Source organism: Erpetoichthys calabaricus, chromosome 11, assembly GCF_900747795.2.
Source record: "Erpetoichthys calabaricus chromosome 11, fErpCal1.3, whole genome shotgun sequence".
Classification (NCBI taxonomy): Eukaryota; Metazoa; Chordata; class Cladistia; order Polypteriformes; family Polypteridae; genus Erpetoichthys; species Erpetoichthys calabaricus.
Genome location: NC_041404.2, coordinates 49,037,092 through 49,052,275, shown reverse-complemented (window position 1 = coordinate 49,052,275; position 15,184 = coordinate 49,037,092). Strand labels below are relative to the sequence as shown.

Below are 15,184 nucleotides of genomic sequence, written 5' to 3'. Positions count from 1 at the left end.
AGGTGGGATTTCCTGAGAATGGTCTGCAAGGAATGGAGAGAAAGAATTACTTCACTTTACCACCCAATGGTCCGGCGTGAAATTACATCGATTCAGGCCCTTTAGTTGTCCCCTAAACACGTGTGTGTGACAATATATATAGCCGTACTCAACCTCCCTCACAGGGCCCAGTGACACCCTTGGAAAGTCACTTCACCTGCCAACATGGATAACACAGAAATATGTCAAATAATTTTACCCTGACTCACGAGGAATCTGCACATGTTGTCCACAATGAAAGGCGCTATATACAATTTACATTTACTAGATTACTGACTCGATTCCCTTTGTAACCCAGACAAAGTCTCCTAACCTGTCAATACCTGAAATGTGGGTGTACGATATTAATGAAGGAGCCAACTGAGGACCTGTAAGGTGTTTTTTTATTATTATTACTTATTATTTGGCTGACACTGTTGTCCAAGGCCACTTGGAACATTTAAGATAAAACTGGTCACCCTGTGGTGCCTTAACATTTCATCTCGTCTTGTCATTTTTGCACTATGTATATATTGTATTTTTATTCAATGGACACCTTATAGTTAAACATGTTGTATCATCCCCACCACTCTCCTGTAATCTGACCCTGTTCTTGCTTTGTTTAACTTGCATCACAAAAGACCCCAAAATACTGAGCGTGTTTATCCTCTCCTGTGCTGCTGTCTTGCCCTGGGATGCCGAGCAGCACTTTTTTTTTCCCTTACATCTCTGCTTCTTCTCTTTTTATTTACTTCACCCACTAAGATGTGGAGGTTTTAGTTGTTTAGTTTCCCTTCCATCTGCTTTCCACAGTTTTTCCATTCAAGGATCAGCATTTACTGCAAAACCATCCGCTGGGGGAGGCAAACCAAGACGCTGGGGACCTCTGATAAATTAACACCTGCCTATCGACTTTTTGTCTCATGTAAAACAAGCTGATTTTTGCAGGAGTCTGTTGATACAGTTGTGTGTTGCCATGCCAACTTACCATTAGCTTTTAACCCCAGTAATGTTTTCTTCAGAAGATTACATGTTGTTTAATATCATTTCAGAAGATCCTTGAAGACAGTTAATTTTAGATTAAAGCCTATCATTAAAATAAATAAATAAAGTACATAAAATAAACCTTCATAACAAATTCTCAAAAAAACTCTTTGTACTTCGTTTTTTTTGTTCTCTAATTGCTAACCTAAAGCTGCAATGACAACATATTAATAGGTACATGTCATCGGTCAGTCAACTTTTATTTCATATTGAACTGTTTGCAAGAAGCACTAATACTAAACTCTTTAAACTTTAATCAAATGAAAAAAAAAAACTGTAGGTGAAATTTACAAATGTCTGCTGCTCACTTCCATGCCTCACCTCCAAATAGGCGACACACCAAGCTGGACTGAGCAGCCCCCCTTGTCCTGAGAAACTCCCTCCTGGGCAACTCCTATTCTGTCTCTCGGGCCAGACGGGACCTAAGTACTGCAGGGTATCCTGGTCTGCCATGCGCCACCAACCCATGTACCCAGGAGCCATCCTTAAAACATGTCCAAACCATCTTACAGGGCACTCTTCAATCTGAAGAAGCAGCGTCACTCTCGTACCTCTGAGCCCCTCATGAATAACTAATTAGCAGAGAGAGAATGAAAAATCAATGAAAAAAATTGGAAAACAGACAAATGGCAACATAGGAAAGGCTCCACCTAAAATGGATGGATGCAAAATCTTTAATTTAAAACAGATAAAAGGACATTGTAAAGCAGATCTCTGTCTGCCTATGTACAGCACCTTCTCTATATGAAATGTGTCTAAATCATATCTATGTGTTATACAGTATATAGTGCCTTTTCTGTCTAGCTGCATTATTTTTATGATATATATAGCTCCTGCTCTATCTATCAATCTATCATATAGTGCAGTGGTTCTCAATCTGTGGGGCGGGCCCCCCTAGGGGGGTGCAAAGTAAGAAAAAGGGGGGCGCAATGATGTGAAGAAAAGAAAACAAGAATGAAAAATACAAAAAATACATCTATTGAAACCAAAACAAATGAACTTAAACTACATTCTGATACTAGAAAAATAAATATAGACTTAGATAAATGTCGATAAAAGTTAAGCAGGTATAATAAAATATGCATCTATGATATATCATTAATTTAAAAAGAACAAATTGGTATTAGTGGGCTCCTTTGAAAAAAACGTTAGGGGGGCACGATTAAAACTGTTATGAAAACTCGGGTCGCAAATACTTAAAGGTTGAGAAACGCTGATACTGTATAGTGCCTTTCACATCTATCTATCTATCTATCTATCTATCTATCTATCTATCTATCTATCTATCTATCTATCTATCTATCTATCTATCTATCTATCTATCATATAGTGCCTTTCATATCTATCTATCTATCTATCTATCTATCTATCTATCTATCTATCTATCTATCTATCTATCATATAGTGCCTTTCATATCTATCTATCTATCTATCTATCTATCTATCTATCTATCTATCTATCTATCTATCTATCTATCTATCTATCTATCTATCTATCATATAGTGCCTTTCACATCTATCTATCTATCTATCTATCTATCTATCTATCTATCTATCTATCATATAGTGCTTTTCACATCTATCTATCTATCTATCTATCTATCTATCTATCTATCTATCTATCTATCTATCTATCTATCTATCTATCTATCTATCATATAGTGCTTTTCACATCTATCTATCTATCTATCTATCTATCTATCTATCTATCTATCTATCTATCTATCTATCTATCTATCTATCTATCTATCATATAGTGCCTTTCATATCTATCTATCTATCTATCTATCTATCTATCTATCTATCTATCTATCTATCTATCTATCTATCATATAGTGCTTTTCACATCTATCTATCTATCTATCTATCTATCTATCTATCTATCTATCTATCTATCTATCTATCTATCTATCTATCTATCTATCATATAGTGCTTTTCACATCTATCTATCTATCTATCTATCTATCTATCTATCTATCTATCTATCTATCTATCTATCTATCTATCATATAGTGCTTTTCACATCTATCTATCTATCTATCTATCTATCTATCTATCTATCTATCTATCTATCTATCTATCTATCTATCATATAGTGCCTTTCACATCTATCTATCTATCTATCTATCATTAAAATAGCTCGGTCTGATTTGGAGCAATCAGATGAGCAGATTGTTCATCATCAGCTTCAGCTTTAAACTTTCATGTTGTGGACTGTATTTTTCCTCTTGCTTTGTTGTTTTCTTGTGAGAAGGTTTTTATAAAAATTAAACTGAACATATCTAAGAAGGGCGACATGGTGGTGCAGTGGTAGCGCTGCTGCCTTGCAGTTAGGAGACCCGGGTTCACTAGTTTGCATGTTCTCCCCGTGTCTGTGTGGGTTTCCTCCTGGTGCTCCGGTTTCCTCCCACAATCCAAAGACATGCAGGTTAGGTGGATTGGCGATCCTAAATTGTCCCTGGTGTGTGTGCCCTGCGGTGGGCTGGCACCCTGCCCGGGGTTTGTTTCCTGATATAGCAGGTAGGATAATGGATGGATGGACATATCTAAGAAGTAAAAAAAAAGTTAAGAAAACATCCATGCTGCATCTTGCACAAATTCACTAGACTCTAGGATCTTTAGGACATGAAAAATAAGTGGAGTTGATGGAAAAAAAGCCCATGTGGAGAACATGCAAAATGCACCCAGCTAATGGCCAGTCTGGGACTCATACTCAGTCTCCTGGTTCTGAAAGGCAGCAATAGCACCAACTGCTGCACCACCAGTTCATTTTGCCCACAGTAAACTACTCCATAATAAGACTGAATGTTGTGGGAAGTCAAGAAAGCAAATCAGATGTTGGTATTTTATTGAACAGTGAATTTAAATAAAAGACTGAAAGACTGACACTTGACAGAAGGCCAGATCTCGGTGTCATATGAAAGTCACTGACAAATTAGACATGAACAGTCTCTCTATTGTGTGTGAACTTTAAGCTCGAAGTGAAATTTTCCATAAATATCAGAAAGATACAAATGACTAGAGTTGCCCAGCAACCACCTTCTAAAGAACCTTTGGAATTAGTAGCATGTTGGTCATAATCTAGTAAACAAGATACTGAATATAGCACTACAGGGAAACCATTCTTGACAAATGACTTTGTGCAGATATTTTGCATCTTTACCATTCCCCAGTAATTTTACACCATCTCAGAGCAAATTTACCTTCAGCAAGAGCTGCTCTTTGTCTCGCCTTGAACCCCGTTTTCTAACTGAGCTACTCTGAAGATTATTTCTCTATCCCTTTTTTTTCACATTGTCTGGAAGGTGTATGATATTGGAAGAAGGTGTGAAACCGAGATGTGCTCGCTTGGTGAACTGTAAAGATCATCTGGCACAATCGAGCCTGCAGCTGCTCCATCCTGGTAAAATTCCAGAACAACACAAAATTATGGACTTGATCAATTTTTTTCTTCCCTGGTTATTCCTTGGATATGTGTTACTGTATTAAAATGTTAATATCAAACAGAGCTTTATCCTGGTATTGGTAAATTGAACTAAAATCACCCTTGCTGTGCATAAGATTAATATATTCAGTAATTATACTGTTGAGTGCCATTTTAAAATTATGTGCAATAATAATAATAATAATAATAATAATAACATATCATGAAAGATTTCCTCCACTTTCCAAGCATTTTCTTTCCCTTTTTTCCTTGAAAACCCTACTCTACAATAATGCATTTAATACTGCAAAAACCTAACTAGCTAGATATATATGAAGGACACTGTGCAATAGACAGACAGATAAAAAGATGCTATATAATAGATAGATAGATAGATAGATAGATAGATAGATAGATAGATAGATAGATAGATAGATAGATAGATAGATATGAAAGGCACTATATAATAGATATGTAGATAGATGTGAAAGGCACTATATAATAGATAGATAGATAGATAGATAGATAGATAGATAGATAGATAGATAGATAGATAGATAGATAGATAGATAGATAGATAGATAGATAGATAGATAGATAGATAGATAGATAGATAGATTTGGCTTTTTACAGAAGCTTTTCAAAAAATGCCTAAATAAATATACACACAAACCAGAATGACTAAAAATGAAGAAAACTTAAAAGAGAGAAAATATCCGACATGGCAGTCCCAGTCCCATTGAGGTGCTATACAGACATATTGCTGTTGGTATAAAGGAGCCCCAGTCATGTTTCAGAAGATACATTTCTGCTGAATGGTTCCTTGTCTGAAAGTCCCCAGTGTGTCATGGAGAGGATGTACAGCATTATTCATAATGGTACTCAGTTTTGTCTTCATTATCTACCCCATGTCTGCCTCCATGGGGTCCAGAGTGCACCCATAATTAAGCCTGCCCTTTTAATTAGCCTGTTGATTCAGTGGACCTTTTTTGAAGTGATGTTACCAGCCCAGCAAACCACAGCATATAAAAGTGCACTGGCCATTACAGATAGATAGATAGATAGATAGATAGATAGATAGATAGATAGATAGATAGATAGATAGATAGATAGATAGATAGATAGATAGATAGATAGATAGATAGATAGATAGATAGATAGGAAAGGCACTATATGATAGATAGATAGATAGATAGATAGATAGATAGATAGATAGATAGATAGATAGATAGATAGATAGATAGATATGAAAGGCACTATATAATAGATATGTAGATAGATGTGAAAGGCACTATATAATAGATAGATAGATAGATAGATAGATAGATAGATAGATGTGAAAGGCACTATATGATAGATAGATAGATAGATAGATAGATAGATAGATAGATAGATAGATAGATATGAAAGGCACTATATAATAGATATGTAGATAGATGTGAAAGGCACTATATAATAGATATGTAGATAGATGTGAAAGGCACTATATAATAGATAGATAGATAGATGTGAAAGGCACTATATAATAGATAGATAGATAGATAGATAGGAAAGGCACTATATGATAGATAGATAGATAGATAGATAGATAGATAGATACTTTATTAATCCCAATGAGATAGATAGATAGATATGAAAGGCACTATATAATAGATATGTAGATAGATGTGAAAGGCACTATATAATAGATAGATAGATAGATAGATAGATAGATAGATAGATATGAAAGGCACTATATAATAGATATGTAGATAGATGTGAAAGGCACTATATAATAGATAGATAGATAGATAGATAGATAGATAGATAGATAGATAGATAGATAGATAGATAGATTTGGCTTTTTACAGAAGCTTTTCAAAAAATGCCTAAATAAATATACACACAAACCAGAATGACTAAAAATGAAGAAAACTTAAAAGAGAGAAAATATCCGACATGGCAGTCCCAGTCCCATTGAGGTGCTATACAGACATATTGCTGTTGGTATAAAGGAGCCCCAGTCATGTTTCAGAAGATACATTTCTGCTGAATGGTTCCTTGTCTGAAAGTCCCCAGTGTGTCATGGAGAGGATGTACAGCATTATTCATAATGGTACTCAGTTTTGTCTTCATTATCTACCCCATGTCTGCCTCCATGGGGTCCAGAGTGCACCCATAATTAAGCCTGCCCTTTTAATTAGCCTGTTGATTCAGTGGACCTTTTTTGAAGTGATGTTACCAGCCCAGCAAACCACAGCATATAAAAGTGCACTGGCCATTACAGAGTTGTAGAAGATGTAAAGTATGTCACTTTCCACATGAAAGGAACGCCGTCTCTTAAGAGAAAAGACCTTGCTGTGCCCTTTCTACTACAGCTACTCTGTGTTGGGAGACCAGCCCATCCTGTCATTGATGCAGACCCCCAAGTACTTGTAGGAGCGCACCACCTCCACATCCACACCCTGAATCGTGATTGGACGTAGAAGCTCTTTGGAAACTGAAACCTTGGAAACCTTTAGAAAATAAGTGAATGCATGAACTTGGGACAGTCTCATGGACCATTGCATCATGGCTGGCTGTTTCTGCTTTGCAAGTGATGTTACTAGGATAATCTCTGGGTCTCTGCAGTCTGCTTTTGAAGCAAACGTTTAAAAATGAATGAATTATATGAGTCCACAAATGACAACCCTTCTGGGGTTGATTCTTCCCTTATGCCTGTTGTGCTTTTGACACCCTGTTCTAATACCAGGTGAATTCAGTATGTGCTGAAACATCCTGTTGCTTGCAATCCCGTGGAAGGATCAATACCTTGTGCAGTTGGACAGAACGTTCAGCTCGTGCTTTATTGTTCCACAAGATGATCTACATGTCCTCTTCAGTTTGTGTAGTGGGTTACTGGCAGATGGTGGTTAAGGCGTTCCACTTTATTTACCTCCTTTGATTCACTGTCAGTCTTTGACTGTGTGATGTGACGCACGACAGAAGATCAAGCAAGGAGAATCAGATGGACCTTGTTCTCTACTTAGGGGGAATTTGACTATGCAGAAGATCTTGTTCAGCTCTCTCACACACATCAGCACTTGCAGGAAAAATACATCTCACCTTAACATCTATGCACAACCAGTTGAAAATCAACACAAAGAAATTGGAAGTCATGCCAGTTAACATCCCAAACCCCTTGTCAATCAAGTTGGATGGAGAGGACCTTGTTATGACTCATGAGTTTACCTACCTAGGCATTACTGTTGGACAAGATGGAGGAGTAGGCAGTGACATCAATAGCAGACTGAACAAAGCCAGAAATGCCTTCAGGATGCTGAACAATGTGTGGAGATCATCTCAGTGCAGTATCAACACCAAACTAAGGTGTTACCAGAGCTGTGTTATTTTTACACTTTTGCATGGATCAGAATGCTGGGGGATAACAGAAGGAGACATTTCATCACCAGTAGCCTGTGAAAATTGCTTGCATTTCCTGGCCACAAACCATCTCAAGTCAGGAGCTGCTCACCAGGTGCAAAGAAGAGAGCACAGGCACCATAATCGGAAGAAAAAGAAGATGGATTAGACACACCACCAGTGGAGAGCATGGCAACATTGCAAGAACAACTATCCTCTGCACACCCCAGATGGCAAATGTAGGAAAAGCAGGCCAAAGAACACCTGGGGGTAAACTGTGTGCAAAGAACTGGGTACCATGGACCACAGCTGTGGCACCACACAAAAACGTATCCAAGTGAGACAGAAGCGAAGGAACTTTGTTGCTGTCCAGTGTGCCAGTCAGTATAGTGGGATTAATAAAGTATCTATCTATCTATCTATCTATCTATCTATCTATCTATCTATCTATCTATCTATCTATCTATCTATCTATCTATCTATCTATCTATCTATCTATCTATCATATAGTGCCTTTCATATCTATCTATCTATCTATCTATCTATCTATCTATCTATTATATAGTGCCTTTCACATCTATCTATCTATCTATCTATCTATCTATCTATTATATAGTGCCTTTCACATCTATATCTATCTATTATATAGTGCCTTTCACGTCTATCTATCTATCTATCTATCTATCTATCTATCTATCTATCTATCTATCTATCTATCTATCTATCTATCTATCTATCTATCTATAGTGGCCAGTTAGTTGAGGATGTGTGTGTGTGATGCTGAGGAAGTCTGGTTGTAAAGAACTCCACTATAGTTCAATATTTATAAAGCACCTTGAGATGGTGTCTATTGTAGTAAGGCGCTATATCACGAGAGAAGTTGTTAGACAAAACTGTAAATCTCTTCTATGTGATGTTCTCATCAGTGTCATCCAATGTTCTGATTGATCTCCTTTTTTTAGTGAATAAAAAGAAAAGGTTTGTGTTTTGAATAAAGGGCACAAGTCAGGATGGGCTCCAGGGGGTCATTTAGCTGGGCTAAGCTCCTCCACTCATACTGTCAGTTGTACTGTTGCTTGTTGGATTTTGGTGACTTAATCACATCATGCCCCACATAGAATATTTGATGTTTCCCCTTAATATTTTGGTCTAGAGTTGGGACTGGCCCAAGTTATTCCATTGTATTCAGCTCCCTCATAATGTGACGTGGCGTTTCTCAAACCTGCTGGATTCAGTTTGGAGCCACAGAGGGTTGGAAAAGGTAGATGGATGGATATTCTCAATGAAATATCTTAAAATATTGTTACAAATAATTAACAATGAGTGAAAATATTGTAGTGCTCCAGATGTGGATCTCAGGTGGCTCCTCAGGGGGCCACAGACTGTCTGAAGAGGAGAGAACACAATACAATACAATGCAGTTTATTTTTGTATAGCCCAAAATCACACAGGAAGTGCCGCAATGGGCTTTAACAGACCCTGCCTCTTGACAGCCCCCCAGCCTTGACTCTCTAAGAAGACAAGGAAAAACTCCTGAAAAAAACCTAGTAGGGAAAAAATGGAAGAAACCTTGGGAACGGCAGTTCAAAGAGAGACCCCATTCCAGGTAGGACGGGCATGCAGTGGGTGTCAGAAGAAGGGGGTCAATACAATACAATACAATACACAGAACAGAACAAATCCTCAATAAAAAATTAAAAAATTTTTAGAAGTACGGAGCAGAATTTAACAGTAGATGATATCACTTAATAAGATTTAGATAATTTTAGACTCCTGGAGACCTCATCCATCAAGCTGCCTCCCCCATTTGGCCATTCCACGGCTGAAACAGTGCTGGGCCAGCCAATCCGATGAAAGGACCCCTCTTTCTCACGATTCCTGCGATCCTCCATCAGGGATGACTTTACCTTAGGCATGCAGAACATCTGCCTAACAACACCTCATTGAACCTGGGACAGTGTGGCACATGGGTTGCCTCTGACCCTGGAGAGTGCAGTGAGACAGAACCATGTGGCGTGTATGAGCAGACAAAGGGACGAAGCAGCGTGGAGCGCATTAATCACTTTATTAATCACAATTAATCTGAAAATATCCACAGTACTTTTTAGTAACACTGACCAGCAATCAGCATAAAGAGGCTGATTCCTTTCCTCCCTCTCTAAAACACTTCTGTTTTAGTTCTTTTTTTTTATTTAATTAGATTTAAGATTATTTAAATGATTTTTACCTGGGGTGGCACAGTGGCGCAGTGGGTAGCGCTGCTGCCTTGAAGTTAGGAGACCCAGGTTTGCTTCCCGGGTCCTCCCTGCGTGGAGTTTGCATGTTCTCCCCGTGTCTGCAGGTTAGGTGCATTGGCGATTCTAAATTGTCTCTAGTGGGTGCTTGGTGTGTGAGTGTGCCCTGCGGTGGGATGGCACCCTTCCCGGGGTTTGTTTCCTGCCTTGCGCCCTGTGTTGGCTGGGATTGGCTCCAGCAGACCCCCATGACCCTGTAGTTAGGATATAGCAGGTTGGATGATGGCTGGATTTTTACCTGTTTTATTTGTAATCTGCCTTACCACCAGCAGGGGGCAGCTTCTTTGAACCTCCTGTTGTTATATGGCTTTTTTGGTTGCATTTTTTTTTTATCAAATTAAAAATACAGTCTTCAATACGGATTTGAAGAATTTTAGTAACATGATACAAGTGAATATTTATCCTGAGCACTTATTCTGAGCAGGTGTACTGGGAAAGCTGGAGCCCACCCCAGTCGCATTAAGAACTACAGATGTCTAACAGGGTATGTGCACATGCAACACACAACAAGTGACTAACGTCACTGCGTCAGTCCAATATAAAGTGATACAGAAGGCTTGCTGGACATGAAATCCAGTAGTGAAAATGGAAGCATTAGATGAATTAGGGATTTGTAGTTAGGAAATATAAGAAGCAGTGATGGAGGCTAACAAGACACAGATCAACTGCTTACACTTAATGGACACATGAACAAGTGTCGAATACACCAGCCTGCCTCGTTACAAAGATTTCACAAAATAACCTCATTAAGACAACACTGGAAAATCTTCAGTGTATTTTTAAGCTAACAAGCAAGATGAACCATCTAATCAGCCGCGAGCGTTTTCGGAACAGCTGACTCGATTTCAGGACAACGGTTCGTATTTGCGGGTGTCTCCTGTGTCTTACTGGTCTGTTCGAGTTTAATTTGAAGTGCAGGGTCCAGTCCCTAACGAATCGGAGGCGCGCTTTCAAATTATGAATCTTTTTTGTAGAGAAAAATACACCCGTGCGGTTTATATCGAAGTTCTATTACACAATACAATTACTAAGCGTCTATCTTGAGACACAAACGAGGATATCCGAACCTGTGAATCACTGACGGTCCGTCCGTTAGACTACATTTAGAAAGCCCACCGCGATGTTGATTGCATGCACTGTCCCAATTGCGTCATGGGTATAGCATTAGCCTTCAAAGCCAGAGATCTTGGAGTCAGTCCGTGTTCCATCTGGAATGCTTTAAGGCGTAGGTGGTGAGTTCACATCCCGGTACAGACTCCGTGTGATCATGACCGGGTCACTTCACCTGCCTGTGCTCCAAAACAAAACAAATGTAACCAAACGTATTTCACAAATTGCAAATCGCCTTGGATAAAGGCGTCAGCTGAATTAAGTACATAGTAATACATTATAAGAAAATTTGAACTGCTGGATCGCTGACTGTCAGTCCGTTATGATGTATTTAGAAAGCTTGACGCGATGTTAATTGTATGAACTATCCCACTGTCGTCATATATATTATATATATATAAACCAACCGTACCTCACATGTTGGATAAAGACGTCAGCCAAATAAGTAAACAGTAATACATAATAATAATAATAGTATTTGAAGCTCTGGCTCGCCTCCGTTCCGTCCATTAGAATTCTTTCAGAAAGCTCGTCGCGATGTTAATTGTAAAAAATGTCGACTAGAAAGGTGAGGAGAAGCGACGGTGACGGTGGTGGCAACACATTTTCAGGTCCCGCATCTTTTCTGGGAAAGCGGCTTGCACGGCGAATGTCTTTCACGGCGTACTCTCCCACACACACAGCTGCGATGAGAAGTTTTATTCTCAAAAGCAATAATTAAAATCGGTGTCGTAAAATGTAGAAAATGAAATAAATGCACCAATATTAAAGTGAAAAAAAAAATCTACATTAATGAATGAATGAATGGCAATGCAGGGCGAGCCACACGGATCACCATAAAGTCACCAATTAAGATTACGGATATCAAAGCGTCCTACCGCCGCCACCCACCTCCCTCCGATGGAAAAAAAAAAAGTAAACGGGGTTCGCTTGCTCATCGGCTGTTCAGATTTCCATCTCCCCTCAGTTTTTTTTTAGTGTAGTACCCTTCACATTTAGCTGTCTTTCCTCGTCTTTAATCGCTGCGGTCTGTTGCTCGTCTTCCTGAGGTGCATCAGCACTTTATGCTTTACTCCTGCACGGTTGTGTTCTTTTTGTCGCTTCTTCTCGCTCTCTCTCTCTCTTTCTCTCGCACGCGCGCGCGCACACGCACACACACTCCTCCTTCTCCTCCTCCTCTTCTCTTTGATGAACACGCTTTGTCACATTCCAATGACTCGCCTCTTTCTCTCTCTCTCTCTCTCTCTCTCTCTCTCTCTCTCTCTCTCTCTCACGTCTTCACACTCACGCCTTGCGGAGCTGTAGTTGGAGCTCACAGGCAGGCGCTCTCTCGCTCGGGCTCTAATCAGTCATGTGCAGAGCTGGATTTGTGCGAGAATTTCTCTTTCTCTTCAGCCCAGCGAAAGACTAAGAGGCGCTACTCCTATTTTTTTTTTTCTGCTTTGTAGACAAGCCGCAGCTTCGGGGGGAAAGGACTTAAGCAGGGGGACAGCGGAACCTTCACCCACTAGAACTTCCCAACTGTCTTTTTGGTTGCAATTATATGTCTAAATAAGAAAGGGAGCTGGCGTGTATCATCTGAGCCGGAGAGGCAAGTGGAAAAGGCTAGAGATGCTTCACTCGGGTACGAACCGGGGAAAAACGCTGGCCAGTGAGGCAGGTAAGACTTGCTGTGTTGCAACCGTAGCCGCCGGGGGCTCGGAATGACTCTGGGGGGGGTAGGGGGGGGGGGGGGTTTGGGCGCAGGGCTGCTCTTTGCAGTATGAAAAGAGCGACTGCCTCAATGAAAACAAGAACATTGCAATAAATAGTGTGGACTCGGTGTCCGAATGTAAAATGTGGAAGCGGGGAGAAGCAGCCGGCCAGTCTCATAAATGAAGTGCACGTTTTAATTCGTTAGGCAGTAGTGCAAATAATTCAACGTGCACGCTTGAATTGGATTAGAGGGTCATTTATTCTTGGTGTCGTAAGTGATCTCGATTTTTTTTTTAATTTAATTTGGAAGTGTCTTATCTGTTTTGGGCGTGTGGATCACTCGAACTTTAAAGAAGTGGTCTTCTTCCGACAGTCTGAGAGGCATGTTTCTGTTTAAACAGATAATTATTGCTCGGCATTTGCTGTCATCCTTCATAAAGAATCTCTTGAAAGCATTGTGTGGAGTCCGTGCGCTGCCGGGTACAATGGACAGCTCCTTTGTCTAAAAAAAAACTTTCCTCCCGATCTCGCTCTCTCCGTCTCACTTTAAAGCGGCATTTCGGTGTGTACATCGCGCTTTTGACAAGTGCGTGTGCGTGCAAATCCTCGTCGCTGCGCTATAAAAATGCGCGCACTTGCATAAACAAGCAGCATTTGAAGTCTTTTAATCCATCACCCAAGTGCTGTGCAGTAACACTTTCATCATTTCATCTACCTAGAGAGTTTGTTTTTTCTGACTGCACACTGTGCGAACCGTACTGTAATTAATCGATTATCAGGATTTTGCCTTACGCGTAATTAGAAGATTATGGAATACGCAACATTTGCATTATTTTCCCAATCCGACGATATTGTTTAGTATAGTATTTACTGTTCACCTAAACATCGATCAGGAGAAATACGAGTGCTTGGTTGCGACAATACCTAAATACGAAATTGTGCAATTTTTAAAATACCAATTGCACAGAAAATAAATCGTCATCTCTATTTGAAAAGCAGGACACATAGTCCTAAATCTGACCCTAACAAGCTTGTCCGTGGATAGATTTTTCTGAAGTTGCTTTCAAGCAAACTTTACAGTGGATAAATTCATGCTTGCTATACGTGCCCATATTTAATAGCCATTTTCAGTGAAATATACACACAAGAGCAACATGAAAGACACATCTTCTTCAATTAGACCCCAACAAGCTTATCCCCGTGGATAGGTGACTCTGAAGCTGTCTTCAAGCAAACTTCACAATGGATACATTCACAGCTGCTATAAATCTGCCCATGTTTAATAGCCATCTTCTGTGAAATATGCACAGACTTCTAGTAGAGAAGCATCGTAAAAGACACATCTCCTTCAATCTGGCCCCAACAAGCTTAGGCGTTATTTAGATGCTTCCTTCAGGGAAACTTTACAAAGGGTTAATTTCTGGTAGCTACCTCTCTGCTCATGTTTGATAGACAGATCTTGATGCCGTAGAGACAACATAAATAAAACCGGCCTGCCATGCACAAACTTTTGGTTCTCTTTCTGTTGACTCTTATGTATTGATGAAGTCATATTTAGCTGACCCTGCCTCAGTGTTACAAACTGCTAAGTAAAAGTGTACAAAAATGAAAATGAATGGATTAGGTGACGGCTGACAGTCTTTGGAGAGAGCGGATTAATGTCTGAAAACATGTAACAGGTTTTAAACTTACAGTGCAGCGCTGCCTGGTGCTGTGGACTTCATCTCATCTTCACTGGTCAGCTTTGATCTGCCAGACGCCTGGGTGACCAGGTGATCATCGGCAGTGTGGCTTTATCATGCAGAATGTCACCCTGTAAAGCATTCGAATCGTGAGAAGAGCAGGTCGTGTTGTTTGGCCTAAGCACTGCAACTTCCAAAGACATTTTAGTTTATTTTTGTAACTCAGTGATACATTCAGAACTGGCGTTTCCCCTTTTGTGTATTTAACATTGTTTTACTGTGTAATGAGAGTTTTGATGAGGACAATTTCTTCTCGACAAAGAAGCTGCCAATGGCATAGACTGTTACGTTTAAAGCTTTTCGTAAAATATATTTTTTTGAAGACTATAATTAGTCTTCTTTGAATGTCTTAAAAAATTAAAATACAGCCAAAGACCCTTTGTTAGTATGCAGTTGATATTTCATAATGTGTAAAATAATGTGAAACACTTCTGAGGAATCCACATTTAAGGCACAGCAGGAAAGTTGCTTACCG

The 15,184-nt window shown here is 39.4% G+C and overlaps 1 protein-coding gene across 5 annotated transcripts in view; it reads left to right on the top strand.

Moving 5' to 3' along the window:
* tenm2b (teneurin transmembrane protein 2b) overlaps positions 1 to 15,184 on the top strand; it is a 1,820,998-nt gene that overhangs the window by 892,291 nt on the left and 913,523 nt on the right. For 2 of the 5 annotated variants that reach the window (XM_051934203.1, XM_051934202.1), the window contains exon 1: positions 12,554 to 12,932. The exons of the other annotated variants lie outside the window; for them this stretch is intronic. In XM_051934203.1, the coding sequence (XP_051790163.1) occupies positions 12,884 to 12,932 (49 nt within the window). In that variant the 5' untranslated portion in view covers positions 12,554 to 12,883. Of the gene's footprint in view, positions 1 to 12,553; positions 12,933 to 15,184 lie in introns of those variants that run through there. 5 annotated transcript variants of the gene reach the window in all.